Source organism: Pistacia vera, unplaced genomic scaffold (assembly GCF_008641045.1).
Source record: "Pistacia vera cultivar Batoury unplaced genomic scaffold, PisVer_v2 Contig234, whole genome shotgun sequence".
Lineage (NCBI taxonomy): Eukaryota > Viridiplantae > Streptophyta > Magnoliopsida > Sapindales > Anacardiaceae > Pistacia > Pistacia vera.
In genome coordinates, this window is record NW_022196040.1 from 979,902 (window position 1) to 998,523 (window position 18,622).

General features: G+C 35.5%; 2 protein-coding genes across 2 annotated transcripts; one reads left to right on the plus strand and one right to left on the minus strand.

The window, feature by feature from the left end:
* Window positions 1-587: 587 nt before the first annotated feature.
* On the plus strand, window positions 588-3,612 carry LOC116131556 (metallophosphoesterase 1-like). Its single transcript, XM_031417208.1, has 4 exons — window positions 588-984; window positions 1,221-1,780; window positions 2,237-2,323; window positions 3,310-3,612. The coding sequence occupies exons 1-4, from the start codon at window positions 739-741 to the stop codon at window positions 3,581-3,583; spliced, it is 1,167 nt and encodes a 388-aa protein (XP_031273068.1). The 5' UTR covers window positions 588-738; the 3' UTR covers window positions 3,584-3,612.
* A 3,275-nt stretch (window positions 3,613-6,887) lies between these two features.
* Window positions 6,888-10,968, minus strand: LOC116131538 (probable beta-D-xylosidase 7). Its single transcript, XM_031417186.1, has 6 exons — window positions 10,541-10,968; window positions 10,140-10,439; window positions 9,513-9,682; window positions 9,328-9,425; window positions 7,731-8,495; window positions 6,888-7,595 (listed from the first exon to the last, which is right to left on the minus strand). The coding sequence occupies exons 1-6, from the start codon at window positions 10,928-10,930 to the stop codon at window positions 7,006-7,008; spliced, it is 2,313 nt and encodes a 770-aa protein (XP_031273046.1). The 5' UTR covers window positions 10,931-10,968; the 3' UTR covers window positions 6,888-7,005.
* Window positions 10,969-18,622: the final 7,654 nt, after the last annotated feature.

Here is an 18,622-nt window from a genome sequence, read left to right on the forward strand (position 1 = left end):
TTTAATATAATTGATATTTTTGGAGTTTTTTTTTTTTTTTTTGTTTTGTTTTAATATTATATAATTATAGCGCCAATGGTTTAACTTGAGGTTGGCGAAAAACACTAGTGAAGGATGACGATGACCTTCACTTATTGTAGCTTTTCCCAAATAGCAAACTTTTATCAATTACAAAAAGCCAATGCGAATTGCCAACCAATCGTCAGCTTTACAAATTAGTGCCTGAAATGTACAGAATAGAGCATCCAACATTTTCATGCACAAAAACTAATCTCCTAATTTTCAAATTGTCACTATTCATCCTTTCTCATTCAATGTCGTATTTTAAACTCACCAGTATTTAAAAAAAAAAAAAAAACTTGAAAAATATTAAATATTGTTTGATTCTTCGTAATTAATAATCATTTTTTGACAAATCTTATTTAAGGCAGTAAGTCCTTCAGAACTGAATGTAGACTTTGAATAATGGGCTTTCGTTCCATAGGTCTTACGTCCAATACAATCATTCTTATACAAAATTAAACTGCTGACGTGGCGAATCAGCAGAAATTAAACGCACGAACTGGATGCAACCTCACAGCACGAAACCCAAAACCGACTTTACTAACCGTAACAGAAACCTAACTAGATCATACTGAACAGAAGTCTTCCGTTAATTCCTACTACACTTGCAATGTCAGGACATTAAAATGGCGAACCCTAGATTCCAGCCACGTGTCCTGAACAGAAACAACGAAGATGGGGGCAATTGCTTGGAGTTCTCTGTTGCCTCTTATCATAGTCTCGTCTCTGATTATGTACGAAGAGTGGGTTTCAACTCCCTCTTGCAAAATCATACCTGGACCTGATCCCCATGAAAACGAATTGGGTCGGGGCACCGAGGAGTTGAAAGTAATGCTTGTTGGTAATTTGTTATTGTTGGGGTCCGAAGCTGGTTATTTGAACCGTTATTTTAGAGATTATTACATGGCCAAATTCTTCAGGGTAAAGCGTTATATATATTTCAATTTTGATACATGAGTAAAAGTCTGCTGTTTTAAATGGGAAAATCTTTCGATAAAATGGTTTTGAAGTAGCGTTAATTTCAAGACATGTGGTCAATCTTGTTCGAATTACATTTTGGTTTGCATTGCTTTCTAGTTTCTGCTGGATCTTTTTTAAGTTAACTGTGTGAAAGAATGCATTTATATTCTTTATGTTTGTTCATACATGTGATGCAGAAATCTTTTCACAGTGTGAACCCTGATATGCTACTAGTATTGGGAGATGTTTCTGCCAAAGGGTCAGAATTGACGAGAAGTCATTGGTTACCAGTGTTCAATCAATTTGATCAAATGTTGGGACCCTTTCTTGGCCTTCCTTTTCATGTTACTTTGGGTGATAGGGATGTAGGAGAATGCAGTGGGCTTAATCCAAAGTCTGTTAATTGGATAGCTGGGAATTTGCCTGGTTTGGATTCAGCCGGTTGTGGTGCATTTGAAATTAGAAATGTCAGCTTTGTTTCGCTAAATGCTGTAGCACTTCTCTGTGGTAACAATAAACTAAGGTTTAGTGTTGAAAAGGTCATAGAGAGGGAGAGAATAGATCCAAGAATGGATGAAGAAGGCACTGCTGAAGCAATTAATTATTCTGGTAAATTCAGTGAGACATACAATGACTTTGCTGGGAGAGAAAATGATATGCCATCCGGTTCTGGTCCTGTGCTGTTACTCCATTTTCCCTTGGACAGGAGAGATGACAGCAAGTGTTCACCGGAGAGTTCAAATACCCGTGAGAGCAGGTAGGTCTATCACTTTCATCAACAGTTACCATTATAAAATATTGTTTTCCTTTATAGCAAATATGTAAATAATCTTGTTTTCGAACATATAATTCACAAGAGTTGTATATAAAACAGTAAAGGATGTATCTTTGCATTGGGAGCTGAAAGCATGCTATTAGATGCACTGTCTTCAGGTTCAATACTAAAGGTCAGATTAGTTCTAGGCCATGTTTTACTGTTTTATTTGTCATTATTTTCCTTCATAGAGGAAAATCGTAGGAAATAGGAACCAATGAGCCCTGGGAAAAATCAATCCTGTATCCAGTAATTTGCCTGTGGTATTAATTCATCTTTCCAGTTGCAATACCAAATTTATATCCGGTCCATGTTTTTTATTACATGTTGAACTTGCTTTTTATTGCTCATGCTGCTTGTTGTTGGTACTTAACCCGTATTGAATTTTTTATATTTTAGGGGGTTCTTAGGGCCTGGGCCTTATGATTTATCGCACACAGTTCCCCCCAATGCTACCGAATACATTTTCCAATCTATCAAGCCAAGGTAACTCCTTTTTCTTTAATCTGCAACGTGCTTTCTTCCTAGTTTTGTTGGGAGTGCCTATTTTCAATCTAGTTGCTCTTAATGGCATTTTTTGTGCTATTCTTTAACTGACCATCTTTTCGAGGAGATGCTTGCATTGTTTGTTGCTTAGGCTATGAGTTTTTCCATTTCATATATTGAGAACTCAAAATTCAAGGCTAATTTTGAAAATGGATTTTAATTACTGGGTGGACCTTCAAGATCTTGTCTCTGATGTTTCTTTTTATTTTATTTTAATTTAGATTTATAGTGCGTCTTTGCCAAATAAAACTGCACCCAAGTAAGGAAGAGTCTATAACCATTCACCTAAAGTGAATGATGGCCCTTCAGGAATTTGATGTATAGGCTGAATTGGCATACAAACTTGGTCCTCGAAACTGACACTGACTTGTCTGAAATGCAACTTTATGGGATTTGTCCTTGCATCTTGATCGTTTACCAAGTCGTAGAACCCAGTTGGGAGGTTAGAAGCCTTCTCTCCATAAAGGCAAATCAAGTTGCTGAATATGCATTCCAAAGAAACATATAACCTTGGTGTGCAAATTGGGCATGTGAAGAGCCCTTTCCATTCCCCACTAATTCCAGGGTACCAAAAGAAAAGTCCGTTGTTGATACATTGATCCACAATTATTGTACCCTTAATTCTCCTTTTTGTTTTGATGTTGTGTGTTAAGAGTATTAATTTATTCAAGTAAAAACTTAATATATTGTGATAAGCTTACGAATAGGGAAGAATAAAGAAGAATAGGGTTTGTAGAATAAGGGTGGATTAAGTGTTTTCTCAGCCACTGACCTTGCATATTTATGTTGTGAGACTAACAACAAAATTTCAGTAAAACCTCAATTGGGGAAACTAATAGTTCAACAGTGGACATTCCTTGATAACCTGACTTTTCACCTATTTCTCCAGTAAGCTGATACATTGCCTCTTTTATTTCTGTTTGCAGCATCATTTTCAGTGCACACACCCATGAATTTTGTGATCACACTCACCCAGATGGAACTCGTGAAGTAACTGTTTCAGCCATGACATGGAAGGCAAGGGATGACCCAGGTTTTGTTGTTGCCACCTTCCATGGGAATAGAAGAGGAGTAAGTGTTACCTATTGCTCTCTTGCTAGGGAATCTCATATACTATTAGCCTATGCTTCTGTTCTGGTTCTGTTATCGTCATTTGTACTTGTAGCAAATATACCTCAATGGCGAAGTTTAAATGACTAATTCAAATATGACACCAATTCATCTCTTTTTGTGCATTAATTTTTTTTTTTTTTTTCTCAGATGATAAATCTTTTTTCATTTTCATAACTGGACAAATATATTATTTGCCTGTTGAATGACCTTCCTTCTTCCATACTGTCTGTTCCATGTTTTTCCAAAAGCAACATTATTTTATCCCCTTGTTGAAAAATCAAACCAGGTTCCATCTTAACTCCCTCTGTACGCCCCCTAAAATAAAAAAGGAGTATCAGAACTCAGAAGAAAGATGTTAATTTACCATTACATGGATATTGAATGTGTTGATTGTAGTTCTGGAGGTGGACATATCCATTATCTAGAAACTAGAATGATACCGATCTAGGGAATGAGATGTTTGGTGACTGGAAGGACCTATTCGATTTCAAGTTCCAATGCAATCACTGTAGACACTAGAATGATACCTGCGAAAGTTCCTCAGGTAAGTTCTTCCAACTTTGTGCTTATGACCAATGTTTTAATAACCAACCTGGGATGAAACCCAGCAAATCTGGTTGATCGGTTGAATCGGTTTGACCCACTGGTCAAATCGATGTCCAGAGGTTTGAAATTCAATAAAAATACTCGTAAAAATGACATATAAGTTCTTACAAGTTTTAAATCTTGCTAAAACACCTCAAACATCATCGCCGACATCGACAATCAAACCAAATAGGGCCTGTTTTCAGCGACGAAACCACTCTCCTCAACCTCCTAATCAAAACCCATATCATCTCTCCCTCATTTGCTCTGCCAATCGTAAGCGACAGGTCGTTGTTTTGTCCGATTGACTTTTGCCTTTTCCAGTCGATTCACTCACTGGAAATCACTCCCTTCATCACATTTGGACTCATCGACACTCTCTATCCAAAAGCCCCAACATAATTGTCATCATATATTGCCATCCATAATTCTAGGGTTTAGGGTGAATAGTTGAAAGTGATAACCCGTCCAACAAAGGCCTCGAGTCTCGGTTGAACCGGCCGAGCCGGGCCAGGTATCAAAACTCTACTTATGACTTGAATCATATAAAACTTAGCAATTTTGTTAAAACAGGTTCTTCTTTTGTTCTTTAATTTAGGCCTCACCAGCAAGATTTGGCCGATCGTGTGCTGGTAAGGCCTTTTCTCTATGGTCGTTTCACGGCTAAAGATGTTGCCATGAAACAGCTATAGATCTGGTCATGAAATGGCTATAGATCTGGCAATTTTTTCGGCATGGATTTGTGATCCATGGCTATTTCCGGCTTTTTTGGCGCATGGCCGACCATATACGGCCAATCGTGCGTCATTCCGTCGACTGTCAGCGGTGGTGACTGGTTGCCGGCAATGGCTTGGGGTGGGTGGGGGTGATTGTATGGCTGGATTGTTTTAGCAAAATTTCAAATATAGGGGGCTAAAAGAAATTATTCAAAAAATAATAATAATAAATATTATTATATTAATATTTAAAAATAAGGGCAATTTAGTAATCTATATAACATACCCACCTATTTATCCTTCCAACCAAACATATTATTCACTAATTTATACGAACCAACCAAACACATTTTCTAAATATTCATAATAATCTTCAAGGTGATATTTCTTTCCGTTAATATAATATCCGTTTATAATAAAACATTATATGATCCAAACGCCTCCGGAATGTTATATTAATAGAAAATTAGATTACCTTGAAGATTATTGTGAATGTTTAAGGAAATGTCTTTGGTTAGTTGAAATAAATTGGTAGGTATGTTATACAAATTACTAAATCGCCCTCCTTTTTAAATATTAATATAATAGTATTTTTATTTTTTGAATATTTTTTTAACCCCTACATTTCAGATTTAGCTAAAACACCCTAGTAATGAAAAAAGTTTAAAACTTAACAAAAACACCCCCATCCACCCCAAGCCATTGTAGGCAGCCTGCCACCACCGCCGGCGGTGGCGACAGTGGAGATCTGGCCGTGAAAGGCCAGATATTTGGCCTTAAAATGACTGTCGTTTCATGGCCAACGATGTGGCCGTGAAACGGTCGTTTTTCACGGCCATAGATATGACTATGAAAAGCCAGGTCTTGTTGTTTTCGGCCATGGGTCTACCGGAAACAGTCTTAGCGGTGCACTTCTAGCCAGATACGGTCTGTCGTGCACCATTCCGTCCCCACCAGCGGCTGGCGGTGGTGGCCAGATACAACCACCACCCTTGGGTAATTTTTATAAATTTTAGGGGTATTTATGTCCTAAAAACTTTGTATCTAAGGATAAAATAGTCGACTAATATTTTTGTAAATTGTTTTTAACCCAAGGGCATTATTGTCCTAAAATTTATTAATAAAGGGTAAAATTGTAACAAAAATAAAATTACCAAGTAATCTTAAAATACTTTAAAAAATTGAGGTAATCAGATTAACTCTTATATTATCAACAGTAACTACTATTAGTTTTGAAAGATTACTGTAATTTTATATTACTTAACAACCAAACGTGATAATCAAATAATATAAAATGATATTACTTTATCCTTATTGACTCTAAGTGAGTCTGTGTCACCCGGACCAATAGATGGAGACTTTATAAAAAGAATTAGTAAAGCAAGTAATTTATTGCCCATGGGCAAGGTAAGGAATGTCGCCTTGAGGCTTGTTGATGTTAAGGGATTCTTGAAAAGGAATTGGCGATAACGGTTGTTAGCTCTCTTCTTTACCACTAATGTGGGAATAGTCCTGACTTTACTGACAGCTGGCAAAGGGAAGGGAAGTCCAAGCCCCAACCAAACACACCCTTTCCATTGTTTTTATGTGTTATAACATTATTCAGTATTAAAAGAGGTAAAAGGTAAATCTAATGACATAAAGGTGCTCAATACACATTTAAATTTCATCCACAGACTGAAAGTAATTTAAATGTAGAACCCAATAAAAGATTCCCACCAATCTGATTTTATAACCCATGCCGCACTTCGACAATATGGAATCTTGCAGCCCTAAGCTAAAAATTGTAAAGAAAGAAACAATCTAGAGGAGTGGTGGTACTGGTACACATTTGATTGGATAGTATCAAATCCATAAGCAGTAAAAGTGCTTAGAATAAAGTGAAGCTTCAAATGCTCACCTTGAAAATTTGGAATTGGATGCCTAAAGAACATCTTACATCTCTTATTCTTTCTTTGTTGGCAAATAACATTATGATTAACACCGCCTACATGTAATAGGATGTTCTCTTTCTTAACTTAGCTGTTAAATGTTAATAAGGAAGCGATATGCTTACTGGTTTATAACGAAATATAGGAGGGAAGTCTTCTTGTTAAAACATAATTGAAAAATGTTTCTTTACGTATCCGAAGAGATCTTTTTCGGCGGACTGATCTACAAGATCAATCTAGCAATTGGCTTCATGTTTTGAAGAAATAGTTCTGCTTATTAAACAACAATACTAATAGGGTATTCTTCGTCTCCAACAACCAAGAAATGAGTTCCTTCTTCCATCACCATTAACCCATCCTCATTAGCCATGCTAAGGTGCTGACAAGGGTTTAGCTCAAAATCAATTTCAGCTTTTTCTTTGGCATTCAAAATCACGCTTTGGAATCCAACCAACTGTTTCAATGGCCTCCCATTTTTATTCTTTGAATGTTTGACGAACAGCAACACCGGATGTTTGCCTGCCATCTCTCCATGATTTTTAACTCCAACAGTGACTGTGAACTTCCTGGTGTCACAAAATTCAGTGCCCAACTCTGAAACTGGCTGGTAAGCAGCAACATCTTGATTCTCCACCATCTTCAAAGTTGACGTCGCATTTAAATAAAGTTTTTTACGAGTGACACAATTGAACTTGTATGAATACTTAGAATAGCTGAGACCATAACCAAATTCAAAAACTTTTTGGCCTTCGTAGAATCGGTATGTGCGCCCTGGATAGCCTGAAGTTGATTCAGAACGCATTCTCATGTCTGTCATTGCCACTTTGACGAAATCATGTGGATACCAAGTTATCGGTAATCTTCCTCCTGCAAAGCAACATATATGCACCTTTTTAATCACAATAATAATAGCTTTAGATGGTTATGCTCAAATCATGTTAATCAAATAGTAAAACCAAATTCAATATTATTGCTTCTTAATAGCATTCTCAATAAATTTACCTGGGTTGTGGTCACCAAAGATGATTTCAGCAAGCGCAATGCCTCCAACCTCACCAGGATAACCCGCCCACAATATGCTTCCAATATTGTGGTCAGACTTGGCAAAAGATATGTCAACCGGACCTCCGCAAAGAAGCACTAGAACAACTGGTTTCTTTGCAGCTTTTGCAACACTGGTGATGAGCTCTTGTTGCTTCCCCGGGAGCAGCAAGTCCAGGCGATCGTGGTCCTCTCTCTCTTGAGTTTGGTCTAATCCCATAATCAACACCACATGATCCACTCCTTTTGCAATGTCCACTGCCTTGTCAATTGAAGCTGAAGAACATGCCACTGTATCACAACCAGGGTGATAAACTGTGTTTTTGACATAGTTTTGCAATGCTTGCAATGGTGTGATTGATCTGCACGGAGGACCTGCATAGTTTCCTAGAAGTGTTTGAGCAGAATTGGCATTGGGGCCTATAACAGCAAGGGAGATGGATTTGGATTTTGGCAATGGGAGGCGCTTGCCAGAGTTCTTCAATAGGACAATACCATCTTGAGCTGCTCGAAGGGCTAGAACCTGGTGAGCAGGAGAGCAGACATTGTCTGCACCAATATTGCCAAAAGGCTGTGTCTTCGGATCACCATTAAAAAGTCCTAACCTCATTCTAACTGAGAAGAGATTGTGAAGGGCTCTATCTATTTCATATTCAGGCAGTTTTTTCTGCTGTACAGCTGATTTGGTATGTTTCTGCAGGTAGTTTCCACAATTAACATCCATGCCTGTAAGAATTGTTATGTTAAGGCAGTGAAAAATGTCTGTCAGTTCTACATCAACCAGTAATGTAATTAAGGTGGTCTATTACAAAACGTATAAACTCCATTAATCTAATCAATAGGAAGTCTGGTGAACATTGAACTCAAGATCAGTTGATATTGAAGAATCTCAATGGGCTGGCCCTAATTTCATTCTAGTATTGCTATTTGCATCCCTTTTGTCTTACACTACCAATTAACATGTCTAATGCGACCACAATTTCAATCAATTAGAAAGGCAGGATCTCAAACTCATTACTTACACTTCCAAAAACAATCACATGCAGTCTCTCGTTTCTATCAAAAGCATATGAAAAGTTCCTGTTTCAATAAAAATGCAAGCAGTAGTTGCAGTTTTAACCAGGCCTTTTATATTACAAATAGCCAAAGTCAGCCTCAAAATGATGGTCATGGCACGCCACTAAAAGTTAAAAAGGCAAGCATTTCTCATCCAATTGATGGAAATAGTCACAAACATAGCTGGTGAGAAGTGATGATGACAACAAAGCAATAAAGCAATGGTCCAACCATGAAAAGGGAATTTAATTTAAACAGACAACTGGGGATCCCATTAATAAATCATAACCCCATAGCCATGACTCTGGCCTTCAGTGCAAGCTGTTAGCCCATAATGGACCCTCAATATGAGGGTCCACATTGGATCACAATCGTCCACATCTAAATCCAAATCCATGAGTTAATTGATGATGATGTGCACAGCCAACAAAGAGACAACCGACATAAAACCCAAAGTCTATGCTACAAACATAGGACATAATCACATGAAACTACAGCATACCAGCTTTAAGCACAGCAACTACAGCATCTTCCGGTAATTTTGCATACCCTTGATCATCATGGATAATGGAGACGGCATCACAGTCCGATGTGATGTACCTGATCATTTTTCAATGTTTAAGAAAACGTAGATTGCCTTATTATTATTAGAATACAGATTCCATTTTACAAAGTCACTTTCTTTACCCATGAAAGCCCCATTGCCGTCTGGCAATTTTGGTCAAGAGATTGTAATCTGCACAGCTTGGAACTCCATTAACTCTGTTGTAAGCACACATTATTCCACTTGCTCTACCTTGCTCTACACAGCTCTGGAATGGAGGCTGGTATGTGTCCGCTAAATCTTGAGAAGTGACCTAAACCCGCAAAAGCGCAAACAATAAGAAATTCGAGATAAACCATAGCACAAGAACGTTTCCATTTCAAAATTGACATCTTTATGTAAAAAAGGAAAGAATGAACAACCCCCATTTTCTTCTATTAAAGCAGTCAATTTACACAGGTATTTTTATTCTTTACTCAAACTATACCATAATCAAAGTCCATGAAAATAAGTCCTACAGCAGATTAAAGCTTTTCAGTTCATTATCAATTTAATATAAAGTAGGTTTGTTGAAAACAAAAAACTTAAAAGTAACATTGATTAGGATATCAACTAATCTGATCTTTGAGATGGAAAATCTATTAACTTTGTTAAAGCAATTATGCCAAGGAAGAATCTTTAAATCAAGTTCTAGAAAGGCACAAAATTGGGTATAAAGCAACCAAAAAAAAAAAAAAAAGGTCCAAGCAGGATCATTGGTTTTCACTTACACGAGCATCAAAGATGTAGCGAGTGGTGCCCTGCCATCTATCCAAATCATAAGCAGTAAAATGCTTACAACAAGCTGAAGCTTGAAGATGCCCTTTGAGCTTTCCTCCCTCGAAAGTATCTCCCTGAAGGCCTCTCACATATGAGACTGCATACTTTCCAGTAACCAATGGATCCTCGCCAGGTGTCTCCTGCCCTCTCCCCCATCTTGGATCCCTAAATATATTAATATTTGGTGCCCAAAATGTCATCCCAATCGCTTGCCCAGCATTGTACACTGCTCTAGCTTCAGTTCCAATCGCCTGCAAATATTGTTGAGGACTGGTTTTTAGGATAAAGTTTTATACTTTTGTTGAGTCAAATTACAAAGTGGAGTAGATAAACTTAATACTGATGACTTCACCTGACCAATGCGATACCATAAATAGTTATCAAATGAAGCGGCAGTGAGGATGACTTGAGGAAAACTAGTGGCACCCTTAATGCTTCCATTGAAAAAAATGCCAGGGCCTGCATTTGCTACACCGTGTAGTGCCTCAGACCACCATTGATAAGCTGGAATACCGAGTCTGGGAATGGCAGGAGCTGAGTTAACGAGTTGCGAGATCTTTTCATCTAATGTGAGCCTGGATACCAAGTCCCGGGCTCTTTGGCTGACGGGTAGTGAGGTATGGCAAAATAAGTAGGATTGGGTTGCTGCGTCACATGAAAACGGAGGCTGAGTCGAGTTAACTCGGATTAGAAATGAAATGAAGCAGAGAAGAGTAACAAGAGAGAGATTTTGGAGGGTCATCCCTTCCACGCAGCTGTGTAACAGTATAGAAGTGAAGTGAAAGGTCACTTACTTAACTGGCAGCGGTGGCTCTGTTTGGTATGCAAGTTTAATGACGGAATTAACCTTCTGCCCTGCCCTATAATTTCTCTTAGAATTTTTTTTTTTTTTTTTTAATTAGGAAAAATATTAACGTGATGTTTCTCTTAGCAATTGCTGGTGGTTACATGTATCCATCGGGTAAAGTTGTTTTCTTTCGTAAAGGGCTGGAGCCATTCATATTGAATAACATATGCATGGGACTAAGTAGGAATTTCCAAGTGGCAGCGAAAGTTTGGATGCAAATGCAATGATATGATTGTTGATAAAACAAATTCAACGACATTCTTCTCATCAATTATTTTTAATAAAAAGCTTCGTCTTCACTCTTAAGATGATAATGCATGCCAGCCTATTAATGTTTTTTATCAACTAATTCATTATTTACTGATGCATCATCTTCACTTTGTGTTTGTTATTATCAAAAACAAATCAGGGGATACAACAACAGCATGTGAAATTCCCCATCCTTAATATTTATACAAAACATAAGTTAAAAGAAATATCTTTAACTTAAAATTAACAACATCGATATATCTCTTTTATTGAATTAACATGCATCACGGCTCATAACTTTTATGTTTATGAAAATGTCCCCCACTAAAGAGAAAACAGGATTGCGGGCTGCAGGGCATGGGACTAGGAGAGTTTCTTAAAAGTTCTATAAAGTTTATGTGATGTTTAATATTAAAAAAAATAAAAATAAATCTTGTTTAACAATTCCTCGATGTTTAAAAGTTTCAAAAGCTATAAGGATGTGTTCGGTTTAGAGAATGTTATATTATTGGGATCTTAAAGATTACTGAAAATGTTTAGAAAAATGTGTTTGGTTGGTTTGAATAAATTGGTGAGTATGTTAGAGTATCTTCATTAATTTTTAAATATAAAGAACACAATTTTTATTCAAATCCAATAGACTCTTTAAATTTAATGAAAATGCTCTTTATTTTCAAGAAAGAGACTTAATGTGAGAGAGAATTAATAAATAAAATGTACATGAATTTGTAGTTTATTAATTAAAATTAGGATATAGAGTTAAATTTGACTCTCTAAATGTGGAGAGTCAAACTCACTCTCTAATTTATATTTTAAAAATAAAGAGTATGTTGGACTCTTGTTTTTATGGATAGACTCTTTATAATAAAGAGTTTGGGTCATATAAAGAATCATTTAGAGATACTCTTATATTAATATGTTTGGTTGAGACGAATAAATTGGTAGATATGTTATACAAATTACTAAATTGCCCTCATTTTTTAATATTAATATAATATTATTTTTTAAATAATTTCTTTTAACTCCTATATTTCAGATTTAGCTAAAACACACTAGCAATAAAAAAAGTTTAAAACTTAACAAAAGCACCCCCACCCACCCCAATCCATTGTTGGTGGCTTGCCACCACTGCCAACGACGGTGACAATGGAGATTTGGCCCTCAAAAGGCCATATATAGGCTATGAAATGATGGTCATTTCATGGCCAAATATCTAGCCTTTCACGGGCACAGATCTGACTGTGAAATGCCAAATCTAGCTGTTTCCGACCATGGATCACAGATCCATCCATGGCCAGCGACCGGCGATGGTGGCTAGATTCGACCACCACCTTTTGGTAATTTTTTTTAAATTCCAAGGATATTTATGTCCTAAAAACTTTGTATATAAGAATAAAATAGTCAATTGATATTTTTGTAAATTATTTTTAAAACAAAGGTATTATTGTCCTAAAATTTTATTAATAAGGATTAAAATTGTAACAAAAATAATATTACCAAATAATCTTAAAATTCCTAAGAAAATAGAAGTAATTAAATTACTTCATATATTATCAATAGTAACTACTATTGGTATTAAAAGATTACCGAATCTTATTTTACTTAACAACCAAACATGGTAATCAAGTAATATAAGATAACATTACCTTAGTAATCTCCTACTACCCATAACCAAACACACCCAAAAAGTTATTTATATAAATAGTATCTTTTGGTAATTTTGTGTATACAATATATTTTAAATTTTAAAAAAACTGATAGTGGAACTTACTTTAGATTTTAGGTGGGACTCAAATAACAACATTCTATTTTTATTATGAGGCCAAAAAGGTAGAGTTTATTGTAAAAAGGTCATTAAGAGTGGTGTTATTTAAGCCTCACTCATACTCTTACCAAGCCGAAGCCCTGTTATTAATTTAAAAAAATTATATATGTAAATTCTAAGTTGAAATTACCAAATATATATATATATATTATTATATTATAGATATATATATATATATATATATATATATTTAAAAATTATAACTTTTTTTTGAGTTTTCGTTATTCCTATTTGAACTCAACATAGTGAAACCTTTTTTAACTATAAAATCTATCACCTATATGCTTCTATTTCAAGTTCAAAACCCTCTCCGCTTAGATCACCACCAATCTCAACTTCGAAACGCTGCCGTGAAGCCACGGATCTCAAACGCTGTGCTTTAAGCTTTTATTTCATAATTTTTTAATTTTATCAGCTAATGCAAATAAAAAAGAGAATAATCATTTTAAAATGTTAATTATGTTGTGTACTTAGTAAAACTAACCCGGCTCCTTGCGGAATAGATACATCAAGATCTTTGACGTAATGGACCAAAACCCACCCCGGATGGGTAAAGAATAAACTCCTTTTTTTTCTTAAATTGTCCTTAGTCCACCAGAGTGTCTGATATTGAGCCAGTTTTGTTAGGTGTTTGAATCCCCGCCCACCTGGTAGCAGATAAACAACAAAGCTCATCTTGTTTAAACAAGACTATGCTCCAATTTAAGTTGAACTGGGTTGGGTTTGTTTAAGCTTTGCCTTGATTGATATGGATTGGGGCTTCAGCTCAGTCTTGTTCATGAATTGTTTGGGCTAAGTCTTTAGGGTATTCTTCATCTCCTGAAGGCGGTTAGGACTTAGGAGCACTTATTAAATAAAAAATTGAGTATAGTTAATTTCAGTTGATGATGTAATCTTCTAACAATTGTAATTTATAAATTTTATCTTCATAAAATACTTGTTTTATACTCACCCTATCACTACAAGCTACCTGTTCCCCATTTGTTGGCTATGTTCTAACTTCTCCCATATACTTAAATACAATAAATGGTCGGTCATAAAATATTAATAACATCAGATCAAGTTATCTGTCACTTATTCAAAGAAAAATTTCTTAAAAATTTATAATGAAGCCTCACCAAGGAGTTTGAATATGAAAGATTTGTGGTAGACAAACCAGGACACGTTTCTGGGGTAGGTCCAAACTAAATTAACTCACTAACCCCTCCAACAACAAACACTTTATTTATTGTATTTATTTCTTCAAGGTTTGTTGAGCAAATATAGGGATGTGGGCTTGTGGTTGCGTATGGTTAAATTTTAGTCATTTCCAATAAGGAGAAAATCTTTTTGATTTTGTTAAATTGAACTTGGATAAGGTAATTATTCAAAGTAAACCCTTTAACATCACTAGTGGATTTGGAGTTTTCAAACCTAAACCTTGAAAGCATGTATTGATATTAATACTATTTTCTTTGCTTTATCCATTATTTGTCCAAGTAAATTAAATTAATGAATCCACCATTATGTAGCCTTATAATAAAAGAATAAGAGAATAATCTAATATGCTCTTCCGAGTTTGAATTTCCACAACTGTTAATAAGAGTGGTGATTGGAATTCATACCCAATCAATAGTTTCAGAGTCCCGAAGAATTAGTTGAGGTGTACGTAAATTAGCTTAGACCATGATCATAACAATATGTTGTCTTTTGTATGATTTTTCAGCCATTCTTTGGCAAGTATTGATTTTTCTTTTCATCATATATATTGAAAACGATATCTCGTGAAATAGTGTCTCTGCTGCAAATCAAAGCCTCTTTTTCAGCAATTGCGTTGTGGATTCCAGTCAACAGTGGGCATTGAACCAGACAGAGACAGGGACAATGCTGCCGGATATTTTATTTAATAAACACCTATATATTTTTATCAGAATAATTGCCCTTCAAACTTATTATGGTTGAATTGTCAAGGCCACGGTTTGAACCAAAATTAGAATAAGAGTAATCAATCTGATCCAAAGAAAGCTCTTCTTGTATAACAAAGACAGTTTGTCTATTTAAGAATTGAAAGATATTTTCTCCTTGAAGAACCAAAGGTTTTTAGTGGGTGACAGCGAGTTAGGATTACCTATCCTTATGAAGGGGTCCTCACTCCTCATCTCAGCACAAAAATAAAATCTTACTGTGAATGATCTTTCAAAACAAATATCTTCTTCCTTCATTATCATTTGTTTAAAGTTTAATATGTTAACATTATCCATCATCAAATCTTATGAAACCATAATACCTTCACTAATAGATTCTAAATTCTAGATCAACGAAGGGATCATAATAAGAGGTTTCAGAATCTTATCATGATCTTGGTATGAAAAAGGGCCCGTGCCCACATGATAAATATTCCAAAGAAAGGCGAGAGGATATGTCCGAGCTAAATAGAGCCAATGGGGTTTCAGTAATGTTGGATATGACCTGAAAACCAGTACAAAGCGAGTGTAGAAAATGCATTCTTCAATTATTTAGTCCATATTATTCCAATCATCACACCACTCGCATTCTTTACTTCTCCATATATTTCTTTTATCATTCATACCTACTTTTACTGTCATTTTTCATATGGGAATCGATTAGAATGACCTTGGACAGACTAAATTGTTGGATCTAATTATCTCAAGAAGGTTATAAATATAGTGGAGAAATCAAATGCTTAAAATTTGTTCTCCAATAACTATAAGCATATATTGATACGTAGGTAGTCACAATCTTCCCAGCTGTGAACTTGTTTCTACATCAAAGCATACCATAGGTGTAACAAATAAAATTTGTCATTGTTTAGTCGATAGATGATTATATATATACGCAGTTCAAAGTAAATTCCAAAGCATGAAAAGGATTCTCTTTGGAATGAAGGCCACTTGACAATATCAGTGATTGATGATGCTTTTCGTATTTCTCTTTATTCTTTCTTTTCTCAATGTGAAAATATCAATGTCTTCCTTTCGTTCTTGCATGTATTCGTCTAATTTATACAATACACAAATTGATATGAAAGAATTGATCCTAAAACTTTTGTTGTTTGATTAGCTAGACTGTCCCTTTGAGATACCAAACAAATTTTGATTGATTGATAGATGATTAACTTGGAGTAATAATAAATTTATCTCTCATGCATATATTTGATTAATACATTTATTTGATAATGTCATTAACTTGTCCTTTAACATCAATCTCTACCCAATTCAAAAGTAACTTTATAGAGAGATGATGTTATCGTATTGAAATCTAAGAGTTTTCTATTGTTTGTTACACAAAAACAAAACAATTAAAGGTGTCCAATCGACTTTGATGAGATTAGACATGATATATACGTGATTATGTATAATAAGTTAAGAAAAAAAACTAAATAATTAAAGTATAAGAAATGATTTTAAACTGGTTGGAGCAGAGTCTTATGTCCGTTGTTATATTATTCCTTTTTATTTGCTTTACACACAGGATAATTATAAGAAAAAATATAATATTATATATATAATATTTCTCATATAATATAATGCGGTAAAAGATGATCGATTAATTTTAAATTAAAAATAAATTTTTACTTAATCATTTTTAATTATATCATATTGTATAAAAAATATTGTATATGTAATATCACTTTAAGAAAAATATTTTATGTCAGTGGCAATTGGACAGCAGGACAAGAGAGTAACTGTTGCCAGCTCATAATATTGACATTTCCAGTACGATGGCTGTAAATAATTTTTCCTTTCACAGGAATATGGAAGTTTTGCTTGCCATTCATCCGTCAAAAGGCTCCATTGGAATCATGTTTATCTTTTATTTAGGCCATCGAATATCGATAACTACAGTATAGAAATCTCCAGAAAGTGGGGTTATTATAAATGCAGTGCAAGCACTCGTTGTCTGTTTGTGCACCAAAATCTCAATGCACTTGCTGATAATTTGGTAATAAATTATTTCAATTAATTAATCCTTTCGTGGGAGTAGCACTAAGGTTGGTTGCTTTTAGTCATTTCATAATGCATCCGTTTGATAAAGTGGAATATTTTTATTTAATTATTAATTAACTCACTTTTTTAACCTGATATTATCACTAATTTGATTATACCAATCAAAAGATGGGGTGACTTTTGAATATAATATATGCTTTTCAGCGATACAAGACAAAGTTTTAAGACTACAAAAATATTTAATTTAATCAGTAATAGAGAAATATATGATACCCACTACTCTATAGCTACAGAAACATGTGAATGGCTTGGAACTTGTGTTTAACATTGGAGACTTCTAGATAAGGGCATGTGAAACCTTCCTTATTATATGGTTCAATTTTAAATCTCATTGGTTGAGTGGTTGATTTCAGAACCCTATCCCGTTCCCACTCTCACGTGTGAATCACGCATGTAATAATAAACCATCTCTTAGGGTTGAGAACATGTAATAATATTTTATCCATACATTATAACTTTAATATAAAGTTGGATCAAGTGTTAACAGGTGTTACACGTGTACTAGTTTTATTAAAAGTAAACGACATGCTCTCACCCTTTAGCCAAATTGGAGGTTACCAGTTACCATCCCTGGTTTCATAGATCCCACATTCTCACCCTTAAATGAACAACGTGAGTGACTGTTGAGTGCTATTATCCTATTACCTTTGACAAAACCCACACATGGATTCATAAATTCCGATGGCCATTTTGGTTGCTTCCTCGACGGAAAATCCACTAAACTCGACAAGAATCACTCCCCTAGCATCGTTTGAACTCCCCCGACCCGCCTTCGACCAAACTTTGGCCCAATTGCATTGGATTTGCGCTACCACCAGTGACCTCTTCCGCTTTATGATTGCCGTTTTCCAGCCAAATTGGCCTAATTTCGACATCTTTGGAACGCCCCGACACCACCAAACACATATCCTCACCTCCCTCATCAAAAACTCTATCATATCCACCCTTCTACACCGCCAAATCGTCGGCCGCCGCTCAATGGAATCGCTCGCTTCTTGTCGATTTTCAACCAATTCTGACAACGAAAACCTACCCTGACACCACCTTTTGATCCACCGATGCCCCCTCTTTAAAACCCCCACCACCCCAAGCTGTGATTGCTAAAATCTGGCCACATGAGGGCCAAGAAGAAGCCAGTTGGCTATTGCTTCTTAGCCCTCGTAGTGGCTAGATTTTGGATGTCGCATAAGGGTCTCGTGGCGGTTGGATTTTGCAGCCACAAAGCCCTCACCCGTCGACCAAATTCTGGCCACCGCGAGGGCCAAGAAGCAGCCATTTGGCCGCTGCTTTTTGGCCCACACAAAGGCCAAGTCTGGCCACAATGAGAGAAATGTCAAAGAGAGGGTGCTTTCGAGAGAAATTTAATATATGGAGGGTCGTTTTGAAATATTTATTTTTATTTCATATTTATTGCAGTATAAATGACAATTTTACCCATTTTCCATTAAATTAAATGTTTTTTTGGTTAATTTAAGAGTAAGAATATGAAATTTATGAAACGAATGG